At 42.2% G+C, this 17358-nt stretch overlaps 1 protein-coding gene across 1 annotated transcript in view; it reads right to left on the reverse strand.

Annotated features, from left to right (window-relative positions):
* Positions 1-14642, reverse strand: part of prom1b (prominin 1 b) — a 37958-nt gene extending 23316 nt beyond the window's left edge. Inside the window, exons 1-2 of the mRNA XM_048260102.1 lie at positions 14063-14642; positions 790-851 (exon numbers count right to left, since the gene is read on the reverse strand). Coding sequence (XP_048116059.1) covers positions 790-851; positions 14063-14324 — 324 coding nt within the window. The 5' untranslated portion in view covers positions 14325-14642. The remainder of the gene's footprint in view (positions 1-789; positions 852-14062) is intronic.
* Between the last annotated feature and the right edge of the window lie 2716 nt (positions 14643-17358).

A 17358-nucleotide genomic window follows, 5' to 3' on the forward strand; every position in this document is an offset into this window, starting at 1 on the left:
TGTGTTTTGAAAAAGGGTGTTAAAAATATGGGAAACCAATGAAAAAACGTGGCAACACATTAACTTCTGCTGTGCTAAGGAGGTGAAAATTACTATTATCAAGTTTATTTCAGTTTCATTAAGTGCGTCTTAACAATGGAGAAAAACTGCAAATAGCAATGATGAACAGTTAGTGAACCCTAGACATAAGATGGTGGGCTGACTCAATCACTGAGTGCGAAATGACTGATGATTATCTTGGCTACTCTAGTAAAGCATCAGGTGTTTTTCTAGCCTAGAAATCTAGACGCACCCTAGCGACAGCAAATGTAATTTGCAGCCAGGGTAGTGTAGCAACTCTCTGTTGGCATGCGAGCTGGAAAAACCAAACTCTAGTCAGGCCAATCACATCGTTTATAGAGTCGGTGGGTAGGCTTAACATAATGACGGCAGAGTTGCGACGGTTCCGTGTGAATTCCCTGCTACTTGAGAACAAAGAAGGTGGATGCTGCTGCTGGCGAATCGGCTTTGGCCGTGACTCGAGTTAAGCTTTTTTTTTTTAAGTTGGCCATGTACCAACTAGCTCCGCTGGTGGGAAAACGCATGGGACTCATGGGTTGTAGCACAGCAGCGCTGTAATGCGCAGAGGGAATATGAAAGAAAACCGTTTATCCCGCCCCTCGGCTTGAGCACTGCTAATGGTGAGTTCCCAGACCCTACATCTTGATGTGGATCTGGCTCATCATGCTGGTGTTTTGTGGCTTGTCCATTCAGGAGGTGTGAATGAATGAGGTTAGCGCCGGGGCCTACCTTCTTGTACTCCTCAAGCTTGATTCCACCCATGTTCTGCTGAATCACTTTAATGATGAGATCTGTAAAAACAAACACATCACATGCAAATTGGATTACACCAATGTTACCCTCAGCAACAAATCAGCCAATAAGCTGTCAACGTGATCAGGTAAACCCACATGTGATGAGCTAAACATGTCACTCCACAACACTCACATTAGTTTGACTATTTCACCCCATCAATCTTGCTGTTACTGTAAACATTATCATAACTTGTTACCAGATGTTGTAAATGAGCCTGGGTTTAAGTGAACAATCCTAAAATTTCAGAATGTGTACAATACAGTTTTTCTTGATTGCTTTTACCTGCTTAAGTAAACTAGAACCCACTTGGTCTTCATGACTACTTTCTTTGCACAGCAGAAGTAATCTCTTGCGAATGTGTTCACACATTTTCATTGGGTTCACACATTTCTCACACCCTTTTGCAAAACAGTTAACACAGGTGTCATTCAAAAGCCCCAAACTCTATTGGTTTTCCCATGCTAAACAAAAGGAAAACATCTTTTCACAAGTGGTATAGATTCCTTGCATAAGTCTGAATCTCTGATACACCTGTGTGAAACTCCTTTGCACAATTCTTCAATCAGCAATCATTCATTATACATAAGAGATGTCTGTTCTGTGTTGCTATTTGCAAGTATGGATCTAATGCACATTTAGACAAAGTACTGTATTGCCTATTTGGTGGAGAAAACAGTACAAAAGGTGTTTACTGTAGGTCTATTTCGATGAAAGTTGTAGTTCAATGAAATTTACAGTATCTTACTAGGTGTTTGCTGTATGTCTTACAATGACAGTTACATCTTGGGAGGAATGAATAAATTATTTTTTTATTCAGCACATTTTGTCTTTTCAGTTTTTTTCTGATACCAGAAAAATGAGAAAGAACAAATGCTCATTTTGAGAACTAGATTTTGCATTTTGTTGTCCAGTGTGTAATGATTGATTAAAGAGTGTTTTTGAATTGGCAACAAGTTGTAGTGTTTGAAGGCAAGATTTGCTTTTGCTGCATGTTTTAAGTGTTTTGAGAGAGTAACAGCCTTTTGCAAGCAAAATGTGTCATTTTGTCCAGAGTGCTTTTGTTCAGACATGGGTGTTAACTGTTTTGAGAACGTGATGTCAGAGTTGACACAGGTATCAAAAGGATCGAGAAAAACTGTAAGTATGTATTCCACAACATATTCCACCTTCCATTTGAGCTCATTTCACACATCCATAACAGATTTGCTTGTCAGCGCAACATAGAGTTATCTGAAATGTAAGGGACCACAAATACTGACTATTAATTTGTGTACTACAGAAAAACAAGCTGTTACAGATGTGGAGACATTGCTATGCACTTGTTTACTGCCTCCTCAGTAAACAAGTCCCCTCTCTTAAAAAACCCACAGGGGCGTTAAAGGCAGCAATTTGAGCAAATGAAAGACTTGAAGGAAATACTGAAGGCCCTTCCAGAGGTTCCAGTGTGATTAACTGCCTGACATTGACAATGATTTACAGTCTTTCTCGATCGCTTCTTGTGTCAACTCTGACATCACGTTGTCAGAGTTGTTGTGTGTTAACTGTTTTGACAATGTGATGTCAGAGTTGACGCAAGCATTAAAACGATTGAGATATGGACAATGAATGATATAAGTATAAATACTCTTTTGATCCCATGAGGGAAATTTGGTCTCTGCATTTATCCCAATCCGTGAATTAGTGAAACACACACAGCACACAGTGTACACACGGTGAGGTGAAGCACACACTAATCCTGGCGCAGTGAGCTGCCTGCATCAACAACGGCGCTCGGGGAGCAGTGAGGGGTTAGGTGCCTTGCTCAAGGGCACTTCAGCCATGCCTACTGGTCGGGGTTCGAACCGGCAACCCTCCGGTTACAGGTCTGAAGTGTTAACCAGTAGGCCACGGCTGCCCCATGATTGCTAATTGAAGAATTGTGCAAAGGAGATTCACACATTGACATTACAAGTTCATTAGTACATACGTAAGTGCATCAAAGCAATCGAGAAAAACTGTAACATGTGGCATGATTACTCTCCTCATTTTGAAGGATTCAGCATAAGCAAGTCTCACAAACAGCCACCCACACACACACAGGTGCACATTCATAAAGTACTCAGTTCATGGCTTGCTGATTTAGGGGGAAACAGAAACTGAAGTCACTGTAACAATGAAAAAATTGTCTCATTTTACAGTGAACCAAATTGGGCTGTCGAGAGAGATCGTAATACCTGGACGTGAAAACGAGAAGGAAATGGATGTCTTCATTGCAACACTGGAAAAGTCCATCTGTTCACAGGGCTATTCAGAACTCTAGGCTAATTCATAACAATGACGCAGCCAGGTGTATCAGCGGGAATAGATGCTGATTGAGTGGGGAGTAAGAGAGGAGAGGAAGTAAGTGTGTGAGTGAGTGAGTGAGTGAGTAAGTGAGTGTGTGTGTGTGTGTGTGTGAGTGAGTGAGTGAGTGAGTGAGTGAGTGTGTGGGTGAGTGATTGAGTTAATGAGTGAGTGAGTGAGTAAGTGTGTGAGTGTGAGTGAATGTGTGAATGAGTGAGTGAATGTGTGAGTGTGTGTGTGTGTGAATGTGTGAGTGGCTGATTTGAGTTGCTAACTGCTTGGAGTGCAGCTGTGCTGGCAGACTGAGCTGGCTATGGCAGGTCATGCGGCAGGTGTCTTGACTTGGCCGCGGCCACTGTAAACACAAAGTGAGACGCTGCCGAGCTCCTCTCGGGGACAGTGCTGACATGAGTAGGAGGTCAGATCAGTATAACCTCCCGCTAATGCCCCGAGCCACGCTAACGCCACACACACATGGCACCACCAAGGCAGCCATCTGCCTCCACTACCCTCACCTGAGACAACGCAATGAGACAGATTGCTCTGGCAAGATTTACAGAAATAAAATTCAGGTGTGTGTGTGTGTGTGTCTGGTTTTCATTTCATGTTCAACATGACTGTCTGTGTTTTGGTAACTTATAGTATACATTTCAGAATGAGTGTGTGAGTGTTGTTGAGACTGGCAGCAGCTGTGCAGAGAGGTTAATTAGGCTCCCGACAGGCACCGGGTGCTGATGTCGACATGAGACACTATCCCTATGGACTCTACGCTTTGCTGACCCTTTTCCATATGCCTTCATCTGAATAAAAAGCCTGAGATAGTGTGTGTGTGAAAGTGTGTGTGTGTGTGTGTGTGTTCTAAAAGACAAATTAATCTCACCGTATGACCAACAATAGAGGGTACCATGAATAGGTTCAAATAATGGCAGTTTCAAATGATATCATCAGTTAAGTTTCCTACTGCTCTCTAGCCCTTTCCTCTCGCCTCTAGCCAAAACTGATTCTTTTCAAGAGCAGTGGTTGTCTGTCCACCTCCATTTGGACATCCAGAGGCTGAAGAAGACCTGATCTCTCTCTCTCTCTCTCACTCACTCACACACACACAATGTGTGTCTCTCTTCCTCTCTCTTTCTATGTCTTTGTATTCATGTGTGTATGTGTGTTTCTTTGCCGCTCTCAGCTTATTCATGAATGAAAAACAGGGTTGAATGTGGTTTCACATGCTATTAATAGTGCCTTTCTGTTGTATGTAAAACCGTCCTGTTTAATCCACCCCCCACCCCCTGTCACTCTGACACACACACACTGACACTGAAAATGATGCAGGGCTCTCCAACATATACTGCACAGGCACACACAGATGCAATACAGTTTTTCTCGATCGTTTTGATACCTGTGTCAACTCTGACATCACATTCTCAAAACAGTTAACACCCGTGTCTGAACAAAAGCACTCTGGACAAAATGACACATTTTGCTTGCAAAAGGCTGTTACTCTCTCAAAACACTTAAAACATGCAACAAAAGCAAATCTTGCCTTCAAACACTACAACTTGTAGCCAATTCAAAAACACTCTTTAATCAATAATTCCACACTTGACAACAAAATGCAAAATGTAGTTCTCAAAATGAGCATTTTTGCTATGTCTGTTCCATTGCTTAGTCATTTTTCTGGTATCAGAAAAAAAACATGAAAAGACAAAATCTACTGACTACTGTAAAAAAATAATTTATGAATTCCTCCCAAGATGTAACTGTCATTGACATGTAAGACATACAGCAAACACCTAGCAAGATACTGTAAATTTCATTGAACTACAACTTTCATCAAAATAAACCTACAGTAAACACATTTTGTACTGTTTTCTCCACCAAATAGGCAATACAGTACTTTGTCTAAATGTGCATTAGATCCATACTTGCCAATAGCAACACAAAACACTGTAGAGATGCACGATAGATCGGCTGGTGACGGCCGATTTTCACGTGATCGGCCATGACCGGCGACCGGCCGGTCAGTCTGAGACATACCGATTTTATCCCGGTCAAATGCACTTGTGCGCCACAATTGTAACAAGACCCAGCTGAGTTTGCAAAGTTTGAAGAAGCTAGCAACCAGGCCAACACTCAGGGCTGGATGTAGGGCGTCAAAGAAAGCGCTAATAGGCTACTGAGTTTTTCTATGCAGCAAACGCTGTGCTTTGCCATTGGCCTACTGCGTGGAATTTACTAAGCTGTCACTTCATTAGGCTACGTAAACATCGCTCATCACCGCCCTTCACTGCCGCTAATTGCATGCCCACAGCTGAACCACAAGCGCTGCTGAACGGAGATAACCGATTGCGACATTAAAAATAATCAAAGTTTAGCGATCATAGGCTACATAATAAGATGTCAACAAGCAGCAACACAGTAGCCCTAGTAGTTCTACTCCACTTAAAAAAAATACTCGGAACTATTTACTGCACGTAGACTAGGGCTATGCCTTAAAATACCCTAGTAGATTGAGAAGTGGATGTCGTGAAAGTGAACAAATGATAGCCTATTAGAAAGGCAAACAAACGTTAAAGTTGCTTTTGACATAGTAGCCTACAATGAAGAAAACTGATGCTCTGAATACTGAATCAGCCGTCTCTGAAAGTTTCTAGGCCTATAGCCTAATTGATGCATTTAACCGGAATTTGGATTTAATTTTTTCACCGCAAAACAGACGTGCACTGTTTTCATATATGGTGGAGCACCTAATCGCTATTATCACTTCTCCTCCCCTGTGTTTGGTGATAGCCTAGGCTACAACCACTTTTCCCTCGCCCTCCCATAAATTCATCAATGCATATGAAAATATGTTACATGGTAGCATGTTCAAATGTATCATGACAATTTTTCTTATATCTTTAGTTGGATGTGAGAAGAATAAAATGGGTGTTCCATAACTTAACTTAATCCATAATTTCATACTGCAACTAAAGTTAGACTTGAAGAAGAATCTGTCTGCTCACCAGTTCCATTTTTTTTAACAGCCATTTCATTATTGATAAGTTGATTACATGTCTATATTAACATGTTCTATCAAAGAAAAGATAGAAAATAACTATTTGTGTGTGTGCTGTAAAATGGTTAGAAGAAATGAATCGGAATCGGCTAAAATCGGTATCGGCAGGTCAAACTCTATGAAATATCGGAAATCGGTATCGGCCCAGAAAATTGCAATCGGTGCATCTCTACAAAACAGACATCTCTTATGTATAATGAATGATTGCTGATTGAAGAATTGTGCAAAGGAGTTTCACACAGGTGTATCAGAGATTTAGAGATTTTGAATGACACCTGTGCTAACTGTTTTGCAAAAGGGTGTGAGAAATGTGTGAACCCAATGAAAATGTGTGAACACATTCGCAAGAGTTGACTTCTGCTGTGCAAAGAAAGTAGTCATGAAGACCAAGTGGGATCCAGTTTACTTAAGCAGGTAAATCGAGAAAAACTGTAACACTGTTAGCCCACCTCCATATGCATACAAACAAACACACACACACACTCTCTCTCTCTCTCTCTCACACACACACACACAAACACAGCGGTGTCTAGTGCCAGCATGATATAGTGCTGTCATGTATCTGTCTAAGGCTTTTACGGAAGGCTCAGGACAGTATAGCACAAATACTGTAGGAGGATTGGAGAAAATCAGGTCATCGAGCAAACACACCACACACACACACACACACACACACACACACACACTTACATCACGGTCTCTTATCTTTTGATTCTTTCTTTTGCTGTACTTTCCTCTTTCTCAATTCAAAATATGTATAAAAAAAACTAAGAGTCCCTGAAAGTGTATACGCAACACACACACACACACACACACACACACACACACACACACACACACACATACACACACAATAGGACCTATTTGAATCACAAAGCAGAGTCAGAGCTAATTTCAGATTCAGTGGGCAACATTTCGAGAGCACTTTGGACAGCCACGTCTGAAACGGCCAGAGAAAAAGTGACAGAGAAGGCATGAGAAAGAATAGGTCAGCAGCGGACCTCTGAGACTGGACTTGTGACAGCAGCAATGGTGGTGAAGGAGTGGTGTACTGTATGTGTGTGTGTGTGTGTGTGTGTGTGTGTGTGTGTGTGTGTGTGTGTGAGTGTGTGTGAAGGGTCAATCTGCATTGTCTAAGACATAGGCCAGATGGGTGACATTATCTCCATGCAGTGGTGCACATGCAGGACAGGACAGCAGTGCATGGTAGGAAACAGCCAACACACCATTCACAACATTCCTGCCCAGTAGGGGTGTAAGAAAATATTGAAATAAAACCGAATATTGCAATATTTTATTCGGCATTATTACACGGTTCTTCATAATGCTGCAGAATACTCCATTTACTTGAATGGGCCTTCTCAACATTCGGAGGTCTGATATTTCTCAGTAACAGACCATTGCTAAGGATAATAGACCGCTGTTATCCTTAACTATTAATAAAAAACATATTAATATTATATTTTTTTAAAATCGATACAGTATGTAAGGGATAATGTATAGAACGTCGGTCATTATCGGAAAATAAGTCCCGACAGGGCGAACAGGACCCCGACGTGCTGTAGTGTAAATGTGTAAATCAGGTTTATAGGCCAGAAATACTTGCGTATACAAGGAATTTGGCCTCTGCATTTATTCCATCTGTGAATTAGTGAAACGCACAGAGCACACAGTTACACAATGAGGTGAAGCACAAAATGAGCACACAGTATATAGTATATAAGTATAAGTATACGTATAAGTATAAGTATAAGTATCCTGTGAGGAAAATTTGGTCTCTGCATTTATCCCAATCCGTGAATTAGTAAAACAGACTCAGCACACAATGAACACACAGTGAGGTGAAGCACACATTATTCCCGTGGCAGGCGGTGCTCGGGGAGCAGTGAGGGGTTAGGTGCCTTGCTCAAGGGCACTTTAGCCGTGATTACTGGGTTCGAACCGGCAACCTGGTTCCGGTTACAAGTCCGAAGCGCTAACCAGTAGGCCACGGCTGCAGTGAGATACTGTGGTCAACGCCAAATGTTAATACATATCCTCGCCTATGCACAGTGCATACTAATACTAGTAAAATATGTCTGTTGCCATACACATCTTGGTCTTATAATAGTTGTGGGTGAAGTCATGAAACAAGTGAGATTACCTGCCAATGGCAAAAACGATGGTCAACAGAGGCACTAGGTTGAGTAAGTCGTGGTTCAGATAAGCAGCACGCCAATATTGGTAATGTATTGTAACCGTAGCTATTCGACTATCCTGGGTTAAGGACAAAAGTCCACATGTTTCTGGGCACATTTCAAACAAACGAAGACAAACCTCACTTACGGACTGTAGCTTTAAGGAAGCAAGCCAAAGTGGTCCATGACATTCATTCTCTCACTGTGGCATGTGAAAGTAACACCCGACTCAGGCTCCTGTCATATCTCGGGTCTTATCATATATCGTTTGATGCACTTTGGCACTCATCTCATTACTCGTATAAAATTAGGGCAGGCTAAATTGTCGGCTCTCTGTGTAGTTTATATTCATATATATATATTTAAAAAAAACTCCATCTCATTATTTAGCCGAGATGGGCTTGAGAAGAGTGGTTTTTAAGTGACATAAAATTATCCATTAATGGTTGCATTTTGGAAGAGGAGGGAAACTTTTATGACACTAGAAACACATCAACACAATAAGTGTGTATAATGAGATGGCGATGCTTTTTATGTGGGTATACTGCGTAGACCTGGGGCCTCATTACAGAAAGTTATCCTAACTGCTTGTCCTATCTTACGATAGGACAAATCCTATCTTCCTAGAAGCAGTTCCTAAACTCAAGGCTGTATCCTATCCTATCTTATCTCAGACCTCCTATCTTAACTTAATGAATCCTACCTATAAATGTCAATGAGACTTTTAAATCGGCAATCATCCTGTCATGCCTGTTTCTATGCTTAGAATGTATACAAGACTGCCTGTATCTATGATTAGAATGTCAGGTTGCAAAGACAGTGTTCTAAAGAATCTTTGACAGTTGGTTGCTCAAGATAGACAAACCATGAGAGAAGGAACAATGTAAAAGACAGGAAGCAAGAGAGTGTGATGAAAAATAAAAATATATGCATTAATAATAAAATGGCCCACTGGTTAGCACTCTGGACTTGTAACCGGAGGGTTGCAGGTTCGAGCCCCGACCAGTGGGCCGCGGCTGAAGTGCCCTTGTGCAAGGCACCTAACCCCTCACTGCTCCCCGAGCGCCGCCGTTGTAGCAGGCAGCTCACTGCGCCGGGATTATTGTGTGCTTTACCTCACTGTGTGCTTGTTTGTGTTATTCACCGATTGAGTTAAATGCAGAGACCAAATTTCCCTCACGGGATCAAAAAAGTATATATACTATACTAATGATTAATGTATTTGTTATAAATGTTAGGCTATACATGTTTTAAAACACACGCTTATTGTAAAACCACCAATTACCAACCCTTTTGTTCGAAAATTCTAAAACAACAATGTTTTTTAATAGCCTACTTCAAAATAACATTTGATAAATGAACCTTACATTTTTCAGTAGCCATAGGTGTGTAGATTTGAACAAAATCTAGTTTGGTTCTTTACTGCCTGAAATATCCAATTTTGTTTACCACGCTTAGAGTTTAGTGCTGGGCTGGTGGGTGCCTATTTCCAACCTTTCTCACGGCACATCAACGGTTAGACCGAGAATTCTCGTTGCAAATCAAAATTCCACTGGAGCTCCAAGCGGATTTGTACACACAGCCTTACAACACTGTTTACAGCTCTTCGAGTAAAATGTAATTTTTGGTACATAGCTAATTTAGATACACTTATGGTGTGGGTGCTTGCGTTTCTTTAGGAATCCGCCATCTTGGTTTGTATAGAAATTAATATTAAGTGATAAATACATGCAAGAGGTCGGAAATACAGGACGGTTGGTAATAGGTGGCGTTCCTATATACATTTTATATTGCTTGTTTTCACTTAATTAACCTATTTAGTGAAAATATGCTGTATGGTGTCCCTAACAGTCAGGTTCCTCATCTTGTAGGCTAGGCGACAACCCAACAAGACTGTTGCAGTCAGTTTTGGCAGTTATTTTGAATTTAGGACAGGGTCTGTGCCATCCTATGTTAGGATTCCTAAATTAAGAAATTCTTGAGTTAGGATGGTTCTGTAATGGCCATTCCTATCTTAAGTTAAGGTAGGATTTTTTCCTAAATGCAGTTAGGAAACATGCTTCTGTAATACCAAAAATCCTAACTGCCTTTCTAAACTGAGATAAGATAGGATTTCAGAGTTAGGAAGTTTCTGTAATGAGGCCCCTGCATATCATGTAGACTACACCACTGCTCAGAATGACTTTGGGACAAAGTATATTGATCCCTCCCAATCATCCTAATTCCTCTTAGAACAATTCTCCATCCACACAAATGTTTGTTTTCTCCATCTAAAGCCATGTTTTCCTAGTCTGGCCACACCCACTTAGAATCTCCTTACAGTGAGAAACTAGTCTGGCACACGACAATACACTGACATTTCAATCAGCGAGGAGAGGGGATGACGCTATAGCTTCAAAATGGAAAGTTGTTGAGTTAAACGGTAATAGCATCGCCTGCAAACATAAAAAAGAAATTGCAGTCAAAGATATTAATACATTTATGTACAGCAAAGGTAGGCCTACTGGTACATTGTTTCCTGACTGCCGGTTTATCATCAGTTTGTTAAGATTAGGCGAAATAGGAAGCATTGTTAAGAATCACTGATCAATGTGATTGTTGTGCTAGAGTTGGAAAGGTTTCCAAATCATGAGAGGCCAGGCTCTCTTCACAAAGTGAAATGAAATAGTGAGTCTGGTATTGCAGTTCTAGCTGGAATAAAATTAAAAGGTATAACAAATGTGTCTTATTGTACAATTTGTCAATTGTGACATTATGCCACCTGACCCAACAGGTATGACGGTATGAGCCTTGCTGGAGTCTGAGGTGGAGGTGGGTGTGAACATGTTACTGAAGTTTGAAATGTTAATCTAAGGAGAGAGTGAACACTGTAATAGGTCAGTGTGTTGTTTTTCCAAAGGGTATCACTGATTTGAGAGCCATAAGGATAATCCTCTTACCAAGCCCTTGGTGTTCGGCTGAAAAGTGGCAATCTCTTACCCATTTCTCTCTCTCTCTCTCTCTTTGTCTTAGAATTCTGCTATACGATTTCCACACACATGCATACACACTCAGGGTGATAAAAACACCTTGAGTGTTATACTGTTGGCATGTCAGGGACATTCTCTGTGAAAGCCTGTCATATAAAGCTGCCTTTGCTTGCTTATTGCTTTGACATGTAGAGGTAAAAATGGACTTAAGCCAAGGCCCTGCACCCTTGCTTATTAGTTTAAAGGAATGGTTTGGAGACTTCTACAGATCCTATTTGTACTACTACTAAGTTTGGTACCATTCCGGGCATTATTAGTGGGGTAATTTACGAGATACACCGTTGGTTCCAATAGCACCTGCACTAAGCCATTCGGCTGATAGCACTAACTCGACCAATGTTCAACCAAGGGAAAAAAGCTTCTGGGGGGGTGTTTGGCTCGAGGTCATGGTGCAAAGGACCCTAGGGTGATATTACTCCGAACCATCCATTTAACATAGTCACATAGGGTATTCTCCCATCATGTCAGTCCCGACACAACCCCATGAGCACCACACCACCATTCACCGAGTCCTGTCCACCTTGCTTTAGGTCGCTGCTTGTAGAGCTTTCTTTATATAGCACACAGTGCAGGTATTATTGGCATCTAGTAGTAGTAGGATTCCAACAGGGGGACTACACATGCTGAAGCCTTGTGTGCCTGTCCTGACTATTTCCACATCCCATTTTAAATGCTCAGAGAATATAGCTTGGGGATAATCTAAAGGTCAGTATTTAATCTACAGTCCAATAAAGACATTACATGTTGCTATTATTTGTCTATATAGTAGGCTATACAGGGATGTGTATGCAGTAAATTTGGAGGGAAATGAATGCGATAAATCAGACAAAATGCGTGAATCAGATAAATCAGCGCATAGATAACCGAGGCAGGCGGCGCAGCTCTAATGAGTGTGGGGTGAATGCGGAGGCGATGACCCAGTTCCTGGCAGGGCGGATGGGCGGGTGGAGCGGATGGCCCGTGAGCGCAGGACGGCGAGGAGAGGAGAGGAGAGGAGAGGTGGCGTGCGGTTGGCTAGGGAGGGTGTGCATCACCAGGCCTCCCGCTTCAGAGACAATGACATCTGCCGCCGGCGTTAAGTTACTGCTCGGCTGCCTAATCCACCTAAGCCGCACTCTCTTTATCAGGAGAGGATAAGCCCAGCCACCAGCAGGGGACTTTCTACATAGATCAGGAGTTTACCACTCCAATAATGCCCAGGGAAAGCTTGGTAAACATCATTTCAGACAGCCTGAGATGTATCATACTGGATGCTGAAGAGGGACAGGCGAGTTTAGACTGCAAAAACAAAAACGAGATGGCTAATTATCCAGGGAAGCGCTTTTTCATGTTTGCCTTTTGGTTTGCATCACAAGAAAGCTGCTGGAATTTCTAGCAACCCCCCCCCAGAAAACTCTTCTGTTCTGTCTGTTCTGTTCCTCTCTGTCTAGTTCTGGGGCAGCTGGTGTGTTGTGATGAAAGTAGCGATTGAGACGTGAAGAGACGGGGCAGGGTGGAAGAGAGAGTGAGGGAGGTGGGTTGGGTTGGGGTGGATGGTTCTTCTCGGGATCCTCAGAACAAACACAGCTGTTGTTGTGCCTCACCAAAATCCGTAATGGCATAATAAGCACCACACAACAAGGCAGCGGCATGATTCTGACTCTGCACCAGTAGCTGTGCCACATGGCCACATGTCACGACCTGACTCACACTATAAAATAACACCATACAGCAGCTGTCATGTCAAACACATGGTTATTAACTGGCATTAAGACATTAAGACACCTCAGTAGGGAAACTCTGGCATTTGAGTGACCTCTGGTCAGCACCTTATGTCTACTGCCTTACTGCAAATGATTTTAACTAGGGCACTGAAGACATACAATAATAACATTTATGTTCGGGTTATGAATTTGGTGAACCTGCCTGGTAGCCTACTGGTGTGACAAGGAACAGTAGCATATGGCAGTTGAGATTATGAGCTTACCTGATCAGGCAGGTGACTCAGAAAGCCACACCTAATCGCCAGAATCTGCTAATTGATTACGCACACTAAAATGGCAGTGACTGACTTAAAGTCCCAATCCTATTGCGCTTTACCTCCCACCAACTTGACCTCATCCTTCACACACACACACACACACACACACACACACACACACACACACACACACACACACACTAGCCCATACAGTGATCTGTTTCCCTTACTGGACTTACTGCTTCACTGTGCCATTTCGCAAATCAACAGGAGAATGAGGCGTCTCTGTTGACACTACCCCCCACCCCCCATCTTTCAAGGAAGCCTCTCTTGTGGATACCTTGTGGAAATAACACTCACTCCTTTCAGTAAATTGCTCACCAACTTCTAATCATGGGTCCTAATGAGATTGAGAACTCATGTCTTCTGCAATCATCTATAGGGCTCACACAAATGGCAAATAGGAAGGCAGTTCAGGTAACAAATCACAGTCTGAAGCCATATAAACTGAGGGAAAATGTGCATTCAGGTTATAGTTTCACCTACATAGCCTGCTAAGTCATAGACCAGCGGCAGCACATTTGTCAACGTTAGTACAAGTCTATACCACTGCTATTGTTGTTGAGAATGTGAACAGGTAGACACCATCAGGTAGCGTTTTCCTCACCTTTAGGGAAAGGATTGGGCTGAACCGCATAGAGGAAAGCATGCACCATATGGAACAGTGCCCCAATGGCTCCTGGTTCGTAATAAGCATGTGTCTCGTAGACCACTGAGGGCACGAATCCGAAATCCAAAGTTTGCGGAGGGACCCTCTGCATTTCTGCGCGCGCTGTCTCCTCAGGCTCCAGCGAATCATCCTCGTATGGGGGCTCGCACGAGCTGAAACCCCAGCAAAGAAGAAGTACGAGTCCTACTTTCCAAGCCATGGCAGGTGAATTCTCTTTCAAAGTACGGTATTGAGGAAGCGCAATGGATGGAATAATCACAGATATCAAACGGGAAGGGGTCGTTTGTTTGAAGAAAAAGCCAGTCGCTTCAGTCTTCAGCCGCTCCTGTGATCCTCAGCATCGATGTTCAGTGGCAAAAAAAAACTATGTAACTTCACCGAATGTAAATATTAGATAAAACTGGTCAGTGCGAAACACCTCGATACATTTAGGTCCTATTATCCCAGGTCGGTTTCATGGTAAACATTTCTTCTGGGCGCGCGCAAGCAGTCAGGTAGGCTATCACTGAAGGTTTCCGTTCCGTCAGTCGTTCCAGAGTGTTGGAGCGAGATTTCGTGCGGCTGCGCGCGACATCTGTGTGTGTGTGTGTGTGTGTGTTTATTTCCTCACGTGAACGCGCGTATGTCGAGCGCTGGTCAAAGCTCCTTGTAAGATCGCTTAAGTAACGTGGTAGGCAGTTAGCAATCCATACCGGTAGCAACAACAGGTACACTACAGTCAGGTGCTGCGAAGAAGCTAAATAGCAATGGGGAAACTGTCCATCTCCTTTCGCCAGACCAAGTGAGGTAGTTCGCGTCGCGTTTACCGATTAAATCTGCTCTTTAGTATAAGCTGAAGTGTCATTTGTGAATGATCGATAATATCCTAAATAAATAAATAATAATCTGATCGGCGCTACATTTGTAGCCTAAGTCACCCACATGCTTATGACTAGTTGGCATGCTCAGGTCGATGGAAACTGAATGGATGGTGTAACCAATCACACACATATAACTATTACATGTGGTGTTTGGGTCTACTGGACCCGAGTGTAATAATTGTAGGTGGTACCTTAACTGTGTTCTCCTCCTAACTGAGCCTGCTGTGTGTCTGTCTCTGTCTCTCTCTCTCTCTCTCTCTCTGTGTGTGTGTCTGTGAGACTAGTGTGTCTGCGCGTGTGTATGTGTGCGTGTCTGTGTACAGCAGGTGTCTGTGTGCGGGAATTTTGTCTTTCTGCATCTGCTATTCCCACACAAAATTACAACATTTTTACATGTCAAGCACTTTCACCTGTTCTGATTAAGTTCTAAGAAATAAGCATCAATAATGATCAAAAATCTTGATTCTATTTGTTTACCTTTTTATAATTGAATTTCCTCGTTTTCTCAAAAAGAAAACGAAATGATCATAAATGTTACCCATCTCACATGGGTACATGGCAAATATGAACCATAAATGATGTCTATATCATTGGTAATTGAGCTAAAGTATTTTTACATACCGGTAAATAGTTGGCTGTATTGATTTAAGAGCCTAATAATGTGGTGGGTCCACCAGACCTAACCCGGGAACGTTGGCAGAGTAACAAAAATATGAATATCTTACAAGGGTTAAGCAGAGTACTCTCTTTGCCAGGCAGGTGCATAAAGAGCCTTTATAGGGCCACACCAGGACACCTGAGACCCGAACTGAAGCGGCTGTACTCTCACCCCCTTCCAGTCTGGGAGTGGCGGAGACAGGGGCTGTATTTAGCTGACATGGAGGCATTTTCCCACCAGCATAGCAGGCATGGCTAGAGGCGGTAAAGAGCTTTGTTGCTAGTGGACATCCCCCTCCCCATAGCCCTGAAACAAAAGGATTTAATTCCAACGTTAGTCACACAAACATGAGAAGGATGATTTCAAGAACCGTTTGAACCTCAGACCCTCTCCATTCAAAGCACCATTTTCTCTCTGGCCTACTGCATTGGTTTACAATAGCATAGACCATTTTCTAGCATTAAGCTCTTTAGTTAAGTAATATCGACCCAAAGCCCCCTATTATGCTTTCTCCTATTTATTCTAACCACTCTGAACTGAACAGCACCTCTTAACCATATGTTGGGTACACATTGAAGAACATGCACCCTTCACTGCAGGATAGGAACAGGATATAAATTGTCTGAAATTGTTCGTTTTTTCTTCCTCAACATAAAAAACTGCATTTATATTCTACACATATGCACATCTATCAGCACAGAGTGGCTGGTAAGGATATAGCCTGCATGGAAATAAGACCATGTCTACAGAAACACGACTGCCCCTTCATCACACACACATAGCATACCCATATCCTGCCAAACTCCTAATCCTGAAATCTGGACGTTATTGGGGAATTTGAGGAGTTGCATCATCCTGTAAAAATGGATTCATTCCCAGGATCATAGCTGCAGCCCAAACATATATCCCTCAGCAGTGTACAAGTTCAAACTTTGTGTAAACAGTTAAACATGCAGAAGGTTGGCTGGCTGGAGAGTAATTTGAATATGAAGATTTCAGACATTCTTAAACAAGCTTCTGCAACCAAAGCAATCCCAAACTAAAATTAATGAAGTGAAATGTTGCCTTATTAGCATTTCCTTTCCTATCTAGGATATTAGGTTAGCCTATGTTACACAATACTTATAACAATTGCCATTTCCCTTATTGGTTCTAATACCTTTTTATTAACAATTGATGATATCAAGACCCCCGCCAATATCAAGACATAAATTGTTAGGCTACAGTAGCCACTCACTGTTCTGCAAAATAATCACGTGTTACAAACTGGAAAACGGTAAATGATTAAATATCTGACAGAGAAAGGGAGTGCAGAGGTGAGATGGTCTCAGTAAAAGTGAAGAAACTTGATTACAGAGAACTGGCAGTAAAACACTGACTTGACTTGAGTTGCAGAATACCATGGAATTATGAAATACCAAATGAAATAGCAAATGTTCAGATTGGCCATTATTTCTGAGAAATTGTTCTCCACCCTTCCTCTTGTGTAGCATTTGATCAGTGCACTTTTTAAGTTAATCTATGGTAGTGCTTAATTACTAGCTACTACAAACTACTGTTAACTAGAAAAGTGTAAGTATATATACTCTTTTGATCCCGTGAGGGAAATTTGGTCATTTAACCCAATCCGTGAATTAGTGAAACACAGCACACAGTGAGGTGAAGCACACACTAATCCCGGCGCAGTGAGCTGCCTGCAACCACAGCGGTGCTCG

This window comes from Alosa alosa, chromosome 1 (genome assembly GCF_017589495.1).
Source record: "Alosa alosa isolate M-15738 ecotype Scorff River chromosome 1, AALO_Geno_1.1, whole genome shotgun sequence".
NCBI classification, from domain to species: domain Eukaryota; kingdom Metazoa; phylum Chordata; class Actinopteri; order Clupeiformes; family Clupeidae; genus Alosa; species Alosa alosa.